This window comes from Cervus elaphus, chromosome 1 (genome assembly GCF_910594005.1).
Source record: "Cervus elaphus chromosome 1, mCerEla1.1, whole genome shotgun sequence".
Taxonomy (NCBI): domain Eukaryota; kingdom Metazoa; phylum Chordata; class Mammalia; order Artiodactyla; family Cervidae; genus Cervus; species Cervus elaphus.
In genome coordinates this window covers 62,922,999-62,935,353 of record NC_057815.1, presented here as the reverse complement: position 1 = coordinate 62,935,353, position 12,355 = coordinate 62,922,999, and the positions used below count along the sequence as shown (strand labels likewise).

Genomic DNA, 12,355 nt, shown 5'->3' with positions numbered 1-12,355 from the left:
TCATTTGTGTAGTATTTCTCTGCCTTATTTTTTTTTTTTTAACTTCTTGTGTTTGAGGCCTCCTTTTCCCAAAGACAACCTCTTTAATAAATGATGCTGGGAAAACTGGACAGCTATATGTAAAAGAATGAAATTAGAGCACTTCCTAACACCATACACAAAGATAAACTCAAAATGGATTAAAGATCTAAATGTAAGATCAGACTCTATAAAACTCTTAGAGGAAAACATAGGCAGAACACTTGATGATGAAAATCAAAGCAAGATCCTCTATGACCCACCTCCCAGAGTAATGGAAATAAAAACAAAAGTAAACAAGTGGGACCTGATTAACCGTAAACACTTTTGAACAACAAAGGAAACTATAAGCAAGGTGAAAAAACAACCCTCAGAATGGGAGAAAATAATAGAAATGAAACAATTGACAAAGGATGAATCTCCAAAATATACAAGCAGCTCATACAACTTAATACCAGAAAAACAAACAACCAAATCAAAAAGTGAGGAAAAAAGCTAATCAGACATTTCTCCAAAGAAGACATGGAGATGGCTAACAGACACATGAAAATATGCTCAACATCGCTCATTACTAAAGAAATGCAAGTCAAAACTGGAATGAGATATTACCTCACACCAGTCAGAATGGCCAACATCAAAAAGTCTACAAACAATAAATTCCGGAGAAAACGTGGAGAAAAAGGGAATGCTCTTACACTGTTGGTGGGAATGTAAATTGATACAGCCACTATGGAAGATGGTATGGAGATTCCTTAAAAAAAAAACAAAAAACTAGGAATAAAACCGTAATATGACCCAGCAATCCCACTCCTAGGCATATACCCTGAGGAAACCAAAATTGAAAGAGACACATGTGTCCCATTGTTCATTGCAGCACTATTTACAATAGCTAGAATATGGAAGAAACCTAGATATCCATCAACAGATGAATGGATAAAGAAGTAGTGGTACATATACACAATGCAATATTACTCAGACACAAAAAAGAATACATCTGAGTCAGTTCTAATGAGGTGGATGAACCCAGAACCCATTATACAGTGTGAAGTAAGTCAGAAAGAGAAAGATAAATATCGTATTCTAATGCATATATAGAGAATCTAGAAAAATGTTACTGAAGAATTTATTTACAGGGCACCAAAGGAGACACAAGGAGAATAGACTTATGGACATGGGGAGAGGGGAGGAGAGGGTGAGATGTATGGAAAGAGCAGCATGGAAGCTTACATTACCATATGGAAAATAGATAGCCAATGGGAATTTGCTGTATGGCTCAGGAAACTCAACCAGGGGCTCTGTATCAACCTAGAGGGGTGGGATGGGGAAGGAGATGGGAGGGAGGTCAAAAGGGAGGGGGTATATGTATACCTATGCCTGACTCATGTTGAGGTTTGACAGAAAACAGCAAAATTCTGTAAAGCAATTCAGTTCAGTTCAGTCATGTCTGACTCTTTGCAGACCCATGGACTGCAGCACGCCAAGCCTCCCTGTCTATCACCAACTCTTGGAGTTTACTCAAACTCATGTCCATTGAGTTGATAATGCCATCCAACTATCTCATCCTCTGTTATCCCCTCTCCTCCTGCCTTCAGTCTTTCCTAGCATCAGGGTCTTTTCCAATGAGTCAATTCTTCACATCAGGTGGCCAAAGTATTGGAGTTTCAGCTTCAGCATCAGTCCTTTCAATGACTACTCAGGACTGATTTCCTTTAGGATGGACTGGTTGGATCTCCTTGCAGACCAAGGGACTCTCAAGAGTCTTCTCCAATAGCACAGTTCAAAGCATCAATTCTTTGGCACTCAGCTTTCTTTATAGTCCAACTCTCACATCCATGCATGACTACTGGAAAAACCATAGCTTTGACTAGATGGACCTTTGTTGATACAGTAATGCCTCTGCTGTTTTTAATATGCTGTCTACGTTGGTCATAACTTTTCTCCCAAGGAGCAAGCATCTTTTAATTTCATGGCTATAGTCACCATCTGCAGTCATTTAGGAGCCCCCCCAAATAAAGTCTGCCACTGTTTCCACTGTTTCGCTGTCTATTTGCCATGAAGTGATGCAATGGCAGCTGGAGCAGCGGCTGCACAGTCAAGGTCAGGAGCAGCGGCCATGAGGAGATACCCCACATCCAAGGTCAGAGAAACCCCAGTGAAACAGTAGGAGCTGGGGCAACTGTGAGGAGATACCCCACATTCCAAGGGCAAAGGAGAAGCCCCAGCAAGATGGTAGGAGGGGCAAAATTGCATTTTGAATCAAACCTCATACCTGTCAGAGATGCTCAGAGGGCTCAAACAAACTTCATGTGCACCAGGACCCAGAGACCCCACAGAGACTGAGACAAAACTGTGTTTGAGTATCTCCTGTGGAGGTACGGGTCAACAGTAGATGGATCAGGGCCAGGGGCTCTGGGTGGAGCAGACTTGGGTATGCCTGGGTGCACCAGACTTGGGTATGGCATAAGCCCTCTTGGAGGAGGTCGTCATTAACCCCACCATAGAGCTACTAGAACTTACACAGAACTGGGAAACTGACTCTTGGAGGGCACAAACAGAACCTTGGAAAGCAATTATCCTTCAATAAAAAATAAATTATTTTTTTTTAAAAAGCAGAGGTATTCCTTTGCTGACAACGATCCATCTGGTCAAAGCTATGGTTTTCCAGTAGTCATGCATGGATGCATGAGTTGGACTATAAAGAAAGCTGAGTGCCAAAGAATTGGTGCTTTTGAACTGTGGTGTTGGAAAAGATACTTGGGAGTCCCTTCGACTGCAAGGAGATCAAACCAGTCCATCCTAAAGGAAACCAGTCCTGAATATTCATTGGAAGGACTGATGCTGAAGTTGAGCTCCAGTACTTTGGCCACCTGATGCAAAGAACTGTCTCATTGGGAAAAATCTTGAAGCTGGGAAAGATTGAAGGCAGGAAAAGAAGGGGATGACAGAGGATGAGATGGTTGGATGGCATCACTGACTCAATGGACATGTGTTTGAGCAAGTTCCGGGAGTTGGTGATGGACAGGGAAGCCTGGCATGCTGCAATCCATGAGATTGAACAGAGTCGGACACGAATGAGCGACTGAACTGAATGTCAGCTAGCTTCCAGATACATTCAGTGGTTAGGAAGCACTGGCACACAGAGATTATGTCACTCGTCCATTTTCCTGCCTAAAGAAGTCTGTGGCGAGTGTTTCATTTCTTCCACAGCTCCAGCTTTTGCCAGTTGTAATCACTCTGGCTTCAGTTCTGGTGATCCCACCTTGAGGCTTCAGACTGCAGATCATAGTGGCACATCTCTAACTTGAATTATCAACAGCAGGTCCATTTCTTGGATCTTTTGAAATCTGTGTAAACAATTTCCAAGATTAAGTTCACTCTGTTTTATTGTCCTAGTCATTTTATTATTGTCTCTCAGTCTCAATTACACATTTACATTTTTCCTTGTGATACTGGGTCTCTGTAATCTCCATTTCTCATTTTCCAATCAGTTCCCCAGATCTGCAAATAGGATGTGCTTGGATACTCAAGCAAGAAGGAGGATTGATTTTTGTTGCTTTCAGTGTTACCCCAGCCACACTTCTGCACTTGAGCAACAATGATTCTTTCCAATGCATTAGCTGGTTCCATTTTATAGCTTTCCAAGAACTTCCCTGGTGGCTCAGTGGTAAAGAATCTGCCTGCCAAAGCAGGATACCTGGATTCAATCCCTTAGTTGAGAAGATCCCCTGAAGAAGGAAATGGCAACCCACTCCAGTATTCTTGTCTGGAAAATCCCAAAGACAGAGGAGCCTGGTAGGCTATTGTTTATGGGGTCACGACGAATCAGACATGACTTAGTGACTAAACAGCAACAAAACTTCGGAAGGGGTCTAATGTGACCTCTTAAAGGCCTCTGAACAAGCAGGAGAAGTTCCCTGTCCCTCTCATTTCAGAGGAGTAAATCTTAGTTATATAAGGCCTCTTGTCTGAACTCGATATCCCAGCATCACCTAATCAGTACCTTCTTCTCAGGACTCTGAGTTTCAGCTCTTCACCACTATTCCCTCAAGATTGTAAGAATTAATAATTTCAAAACTCTGACCTTGTTCTTTAAGTCCTGTGGTTAGAAGCTGCTACCTGAAGTTGCCTCCAATGACATCATCATAATCTCTTTTGGTCTTATGCATTATTTAATAATTGGTTCAGAAGCTTTTACATTAATTTTTCTTAATTAAAGAAACTGACATGGTCCTTATATTCTGACTGAACCATAACTAGACCATAGTTTTTGTTTCCTGGGTTAGATCACAACTAACACGTGAATTCAATAGACATCACTATATGCTACATTTCAACCAAGCACTTTCCTGCATTCCTAGGACCTGGAGATGTAACAATATCAAGACAGGGGTGATCCTTCTCTAAGAGAGCTTATTGTCCAGTTGAAAATGTAACAAGTGAGTTCATCACAATCCATGTGAAAGGAGAGTTACCAAGAAAGTAAGGAATATTATGGGAGTACCTGAGTATACATTATGCAAGTAATTAGAAACATTTGAACAGAGAAGACCCTAAAATTTCAAAGATGTTTAAGCAAGAGACACATATATATAAAATGTGTCTTTCACTGCTCTTTTCATCTAAAAGAACAAGGAGCATAAGTTCATTTAGTCAACAGATGCTTATTAAAAACACAACAGGTGTCCTACAATATTTAAAATAATGTAGACACAACTGTGAACAAAACAGTCAAGGCCCATTTGGATAGTATTTATAGAGATGATAGACAATAACCAGGAATTTCAGAGAAGGAAGAGAGGGTTGAAGAAAATAAAATTAAAACTAAGAATATATTGTCATATTCTAAGGCTTGGTAATGCTGACATATTAAGCTATACATGCCTGTGTGCCTGCCAAGTTGCTTCAGTCATGTCCAACTCTTTGCCACCCTATGGACTGTAGCCCTCCAGGCTCTTCTGTCCATGAGATTCTCCAGGCAAGAATACTGGAGTGGGTCACCATCCCCTCCTCCAAGGGATCGTCCTGACCCAGGGATAGAGCCCACATCTCTTATGTCTCCTGTTTTGGCAGTGGGCTCTTTACCACTAGGGTCACCTGGGAAGCCCTTTGGCACTTAGTCAAAACTCTCTATATATTGATTGAATAAATAGAGATGGTGTCAAATGACTTGGGCAATGCAAAATTAGAGTTTTGTTTTCTTTTGTTTATTTTGGTTTGTTTGGCTTTGTTTTCTTCAGTGTGAAGGAGGTACGGAACAGCATGAGCTGAAACCTATGGTTTGATGATGCCAAGCTGAAGGCACCGATTCTACCACAGCTGTTGCTGTGGAAGAAGATAAAGAAGGATAAATGGACCAGAACATAGGAAAAAGAAGAAAAAAGAAGAGAGCTGGGAAAGAAGAAGACATGAGAAAACAAGAAATAAGAGGGGAATTCCCTAGGTGTCCAGTGATTAGGACTCTGCACTTCCACTGCTGGAGACTGAGTTTCTGTCTCCTGTGAGGGAATTAAGATCCCACAAGCTGTGCTGAGCAGTCAGAAAAAAAAATAATAAGAGAAATATCTAGAAGAAAGGGGAGTAGAATCAAAAGCAAAAAGAAGAGAATAAATGAGAAACAAAAAAAAAGAAAAATTATGGGAAGATGGTAGTGATTTGAACGCCAAATTATTTACAACCAGTTAATCCATGGAACTTTCCTATATTCTTTTCTTTTTTGCTTTGAGGTAAATATTTTAAATCTTAGAAATTATTCTTATAATCATCAACACATGATTTAACATTAATTTTCTCCTGCCCCCAAAGATACCCAGCTACAGACATGCATATATGTGTGTGTGTGCTCAGTCATGTCCAACTCTTTGTGACCCCATGAGCTGTAGCCCACCAGGCTCCTCTGTCCATGGGATTATCCAGGCAAGAATATTGGAGTGGGTTGTCATTTCCTCCTCCAGAAGATTTCCCAACTCAGACAGGGATCGAATCCATGTCTCCTGTGGCTCTGCCATTGCTGGTGGATTCTTTACCTTTTACCCACCTGGGAAGCAGTATACAGGTAGGCAATACCCCTGTGCAATATTGTCCTATTGTGTATGGGTGAACTTAGGGACACTTATAAGTAACAAAACAAGAAGTAAATGATCATGTGTGAAACAAAGACTAGATTTTTTATTTTAAATGAGGTGGTGGAACATTGCATCATCCATCTTTCAGCCTAGAGAGAGATGAGAGATTGCACCATCCATCTTGTCTCCTTCTGGAGGAAGGTGTATCACAGACAGTCCTGTGGAGAGGGTTAAGCAACCAAGTACTGAAGTCTCCTGCCAACACCCATGTTAGCTTGGGGGAGGGTCATCCAGACCTAGTCAATTCTTCATGAACTGCAGCCCTAATCAGCAGTTTGACTGCAACCTCAAGAGAGAATCTTAGCTGGAACCACTCAACCAAGCCAATTACTGGTCCTTCCTAAATAAGACACAAAGTTCATCACTTAATGAGTTAATGAGTATTAAGCTACTTTTTTGGTAATTTGTTACATATCAATTGATAACTAATATAGACACAGGCTTCAAACATCATAATCTGAAAATTTAATCAAGTCTAAGCATATTCTTGCTACTTAAAACTGGTATTTAGCTAATTTATTTATTCTTTAATTTTATAATTTACAAATACATTGAGTACCCCATATATACTGTGGGGAAACAAGAGTAACCAGACTCGTTCCTTTTTTATAGTCCCCATATTGAGTTTTGTGATGATAGTCTGAGGAAATTGTGAATAAATTCATTGACAATACCTAGAACATTCCTGGTGTGGTTAAGAAGTAGGCAGTATTTGGGAGGAGATAACTGGGACCAGAAGAAGAGTCAAACTCTGGGTTAAAAGAAGCCAAATAACACTTAATATCCTGAAAATGGTTAGTTGTTTATTCCAACTTATTTCCTCACCTTAGATATTTCCCTCAATTTCTTTTTAGAGAAATTTTGAAAACTCATGAATGGCACTGAATGTGGATGACTCTATCTTAGGCTACATGTTAAAACTGCTTATTTGTGAGAAAACCTTTAGCTATTTCTGTGATTATGTACACTGACATGGACTGCCTCCATTCCAAAATCAGTTTTGAAATGCCTACATCATGTGACGTCAAGCCAGACTCTGGATAAGACATGGTTTCTGTGACTATGAAGCTGAAAATAATTTTCTCTATTCATTCTTTCTAAGGGTCAAAAAAGCCACAGGCACTGAGCTACGTATTGAGGATAATATAATGAGTAAGACACAAAATGGGTGATTTATGTAAAGTTTTGGCAGCATTTGATAAAACCAGAAATAGGGGAATGTCAAGTTCACAAACAATCACAAAAAAGCACAAGAGATTAGAAAAATAATTAAATAACCAGGGAAGGTTCTTACATCTGTAGGATTCACTAGGAAATATTTTAGGTGGCAAAAATTCCCAGCATAGGACATGATAAAAACCAAATACAGAAGCACCCAGTCATGAAATGGCATATTTGAGAATCTGCAAGAGGTTCAGTTAAAAAAGAAAGAAAGAAATGTAACAGGGATTTGAGCTGAGAGATCATTGTTGAGCCCTACACCAAGGTCACAGGTGGGGAACCTTGTACTAAGGTCACAGATGTGGAACCCTTTACCAAAGTCACAGGACAAAATTCTCCAGAACTGACCAAGCCCCGTAGCAACTGTTACCAAGTCCCCTGATTTACCCCAGCCAACTCTCTGATCCCATATTAGATAATATGCCCACCCTATAGCATCCTAACCAACCACCTAATGCCACTGTTCCTGCAGGAATTTTGTCTTGAAGCTATAAAAATTGGCTAGTAGCCTTTGAAAGGGGTCCGCTTTCCTTTGAGCTGGCCCACTATTCTAAGATCATCTCTCTCTCTAATAAGCTCTATTCACCTCTCATTCTGCCACATGTCAGGAAATTCTTTCCTAATTCATGCACAGACCACACATTTGAGATGAGAAATTCTAATGTTCTAAGAATTTGAAATGCTTTGTACATGAAACAGAATTTTAAAATGGATCCTGTGTATCTTAGACTGGTTGATATGTGAAGATAATGGCTTTTATCTTTTTAATGATCAACCATGGGAAATTTTGATTTTCATAGAACCAGTTAGCTGACTTATACAGTCATTTGCAAAATTCAGTGGTTCTCAACCAAACATTCTTTTGTACTGCATGGCACACGTGTCAATGTCTGGTGGCATTTTTTATTATCATAGTAGGGGTAGAGCATCTGTTAGATAAAGACCAGTTACACTGCTAGAATTCTTATCATGCACAAGACATCACATCACAACAAAGAACTATTCAAAACAAATTGTTAACACTGCTGAGGTTGAGAAACTCTGCCCTAATCAAAGGTGTAAAGAGTTATGAATTAGAGGGTCTAAATAAAGATTTCTGAAGAGAATAATTGGAAAGAGCTGTCTCCCATCCCACATCCTACATGCAAGAGAAAGCGATATGGAGGTACATCCCACTGTTCTTGAATAAAAAGAGAGTTTCCTCAAGGATTCTACTCAGGAGATTTTGTCCTCTGAGTTGTAGGGGAAAAGAGACATAGCAGACAGGTTTCTTGTTACACTTGAAAATTTAAGTAGTGTGATATTTAATTTTTAATTAATAATTTAATTAATATTTAATTGATATAAATTTAATTTTATATTCAATAATAATATTATTTAATTATATTTGATTATATTTAATTATATTATTATAATTATATTTTATATAATTATGTAAATAAAGTAAAATATATATAAAATACAATTATATAAATAATATATATAATATATAAATATAATATAATATAAATATATAATATATTTATAAATAATAATATATATTTATGAATATATAGCATATGTTTATGAATATATATAATATAATATAAATAATATAAAAATAAAATAATATAAAATATAAATAAAATATAATTATAAAATATATAATATATATTTAATTAATAATAATAATAATAAAATTTAAGGAGTGTGATAAAAGCCATCTTGCTCTTCAGATAGCAGGAATAAATAGAAGACTATTGCCATTTTGAGGTAAGGCATTAGCTATGCCCAAGAAGGTTAACCATTTCCTGGGTGGCTGCATGTTAGAGAGAGCTGTCATGGTGTTGTTGCTTCTGATCAGAAGAATATATGGTTCTACAAAGGTGAAGGCAAAGAACTATTGATACTTTGTATGAAGTAGATAACTAATGAGAACCTATTGTAGAGCTCAGGGACCCCTACTCAGTGCTCTGTGGCGACCTAAACGGGAAGGAAACCCAAAGAAGAGGCAATATATATATATATATATATATTGCAGTAGAAACCAACACAATATCGTAAGTCAGTTATAGTCCAATAAAAATTACTTTAAAAAAGAACTAAGCATTTTCAATAAATTCACCAGGATAAGAAAACTCAGTTATTTTCTGATTATACCTTATTTGTTGGGCTAGTTCAATATGTCACGTAATTCTGGGATTCTTTAAAGATAACGAGCTCCTGTCTTACATGCCTGCCCAGCCTTCACCAAGCAGTGTCTTGCACTGGGGAGAGAACTGGTGTGGCAGATTGCAGAGTTCTTTTTCAGCTAAAAGTGCTTCTTGTCAGTACTCATGAAAGTCCTCAAGAGAATAAGATCTTACTAATGAGTTTTCAGGCACCAAGTCAGCCCCACTGCTCTCCTCTTGGGGCTTAGAGCGAGATATAAAAGAGGCAGGCATGAATGCACTTGAGCAGATAGAAGAATGTGTTGGCCTTGGATGTCTCTCGTCAGTCTGTTCTCTGGTGAGTTCTCAAACCCAGTAGGGGTGAACTAGCTGACTGTCCTGAGAGGTTTAACCCTGCCCCGAGAAAGGGTTATACTGGGAAAAGGGTAGGGTGAAGAAGAGAGAGACTGAGTGGAGGGAGGTCATCAGATGGCAGTATCTCAGCTGAGTGAACAGAATAAGTGGGACTGTCCTTGGCCTTGGGGTTCTAATCCTGGAACAGCCACTATCTGCTTGTGTAACTCTGAGTGATTCACCATACTTCTCTAGATTGTCGCTTTCCAGAGTCAGATTCCTTGAGATCAATGTTTCTATGATTCACTAACATTGCTGCAAGTTGAGGAAGAAAAGCAGGACTTGGGCACAAGAAAGCTTCAGAAAAATAGGAGCAAAGTGGTCACTGCCAATTCCACAACTCAGACTAACAGGTAATCCAGCACACATGATCCAAATTTGTTCTCATTTTATTAATTCTGAGAAAAAGATATATAAAAGTTCTCAGGATATATAAAAAAGTATACAAAAGTCCCCCAGAGAAAAAGAAATCAGTTAGTCATAAACTGTAACCATAAATAGATGAGCATATCTAAACATGGATGACTATGACATAGATTTTAAAGTATCGTCCTTACATCAGCTATGTTTCAATTAAAAAATAAAGGAAAAACTATGGTCTTTAGACAACCTGAATGTTAGTATACTTATACCAGATTTAGAGGAGAATTCATAAATTTTCTCCAGACAGGAACAACTTCATACCTTTGCACAAATAAAAGGTTTCTTTGTTGCTTTTTTGCAGCAACTCAGCCAGTAAAAAGCTGATATCCACTGGCGGTAGATTTCATTGAAGTCCCATGGCCCCTTCTCCTCCCTAACCAAACATACATCATAATTCAGACTAGTTCTGTGGTATGCTATCATTAATTAGTGACATGACTGAATCAAACAACATTGTGAAGGAAAAATTTAAATACTTGTACAGTTACTGATGAGTCAAACACCAAATGTCCTTTGTAATAGTTCTCTAAGAAGTTTAATTAACCTATTTCCTTTCAAAGAAGTGATTAGAATTGCAGATACCACAGTGCGAACAGTTTCTTTGTAACTAACTGACACATCTAAGCATTTGTCAATATTGTCCTTCTTTCATAAAACAGAGGGAATATGTAGCCCAGCCTATGACTTGATGATCATAAAGTATGAAGAAAAGAAGTTTACCTGTATCTTTACAAAATAAGTGATTTCATGAATGAGTCAGTTTAAATTGTGTAGACACCATCTGCTCTGTCTTTTACTCCCTGGTCCCTCCTCTTCCAGTAAGTGCAGCTCTCAGAAATCACTAAATCAGAAGGTCTGACCCTGGAAAGCTCTCTGGCTTCCTCCTGCCATGGGGTCGTTCAATGTCACTCGCCCTGCCTTCTTCCTTCTGACTGGGATCCCTGGCCTGGAGAGCGCTCAACTCTGGCTAGCGGGACCCCTCTGTGTGATGTACGCTGTGGCTCTCGGGGGCAACTCGGTGATCCTGCAGGCTGTGAGAGCGGAGCCCAGCCTGCATCAGCCCATGTGCTACTTCCTGTCCATGCTGTCTCTCAGTGACATGGCCATGTCCGTGGCCACACTGCCTACTGTGCTCAGAACCTTCTGCCTCAATGCCCGCACCATTGATTTTCATGCCTGCCTAATCCAGATGTTCCTCATTCATTCTTTCTCCATGATGGAGTCAGGCATTCTGCTGGCCATGAGCTTTGACCGCTATGTGGCCATTTGTGATCCCTTGCGCTATGCCACTGTGCTCACTAATGAAGTCATCGCTAGAATGGGTTTAGCTGTGACTGCTCGGAGCTTCATCATGCTTTTTCCTCTTCCCTTCCTCATCCAGAGGCTTCCTATCTGCAGATCCAATGTCCTTTCCCACTCCTACTGCCTCCACCCAGACATGATGAAGCTGGCCTGTGCTGATATCACAATCAATATCGTCTATGGACTCTTTGTTCTTATTTCCACATTTGGCATGGACTTGTTATTTATCTTCCTGTCCTATGTGCTCATTCTGCGCTCAGTCATGGCCATTGCCTCCCATGAAGAACGCCTCAAAGCTCTCAACACATGTGTGTCACATATCTTGGCTGTACTTGCATTTTATGTACCAATGATTGGGGTCTCCATGGTGCACCGCTTTGGGAAAAATGTGCCAGGATTCATCCATGTCCTTTTGTCCAACATCTACCTCTTCGTGCCTCCTGTGCTTAACCCTCTCATTTATAGCGCCAAGACAAAGGAGATCCGCCGAGCCATTGTTCACGTGTTTCACCGCATTAAAACGTGACTTCCACATTTGGCTTTAAAATATAATGATCATTGTAGCAATAGACTATCATCCACAGTGTCATTATTATCATCATTGTTGATGTTGTTATCCTAAACATCATAATTATCATCACAAAGGTAGATTCACTGGGGTGAGGTGGTGGAGATTAAAGATCAGGAACGGAGATTCAAAACTTATAGGACAGAAAAAAATGTGTA

At 39.4% G+C, this 12,355-nt stretch overlaps 1 protein-coding gene across 1 annotated transcript; it reads left to right on the top strand.

Moving 5' to 3' along the window:
* The first annotated feature begins 11,216 nt into the window (after window positions 1-11,216).
* Window positions 11,217-12,155, top strand: LOC122698781 (olfactory receptor 51I2-like). Its single transcript, XM_043910382.1, has one exon. The coding sequence runs from the start codon at window positions 11,217-11,219 to the stop codon at window positions 12,153-12,155; it is 939 nt and encodes a 312-aa protein (XP_043766317.1).
* The last annotated feature ends 200 nt before the right edge of the window (window positions 12,156-12,355 follow it).

Excerpts from the sequence above, each read along its gene's own strand:
- LOC122698781 (XM_043910382.1), top strand. The coding sequence starts at position 11,217 with ATGGGGTCGTTCAATGTCACTCGCCCTGCCTTCTTCCTTCTGACTGGG.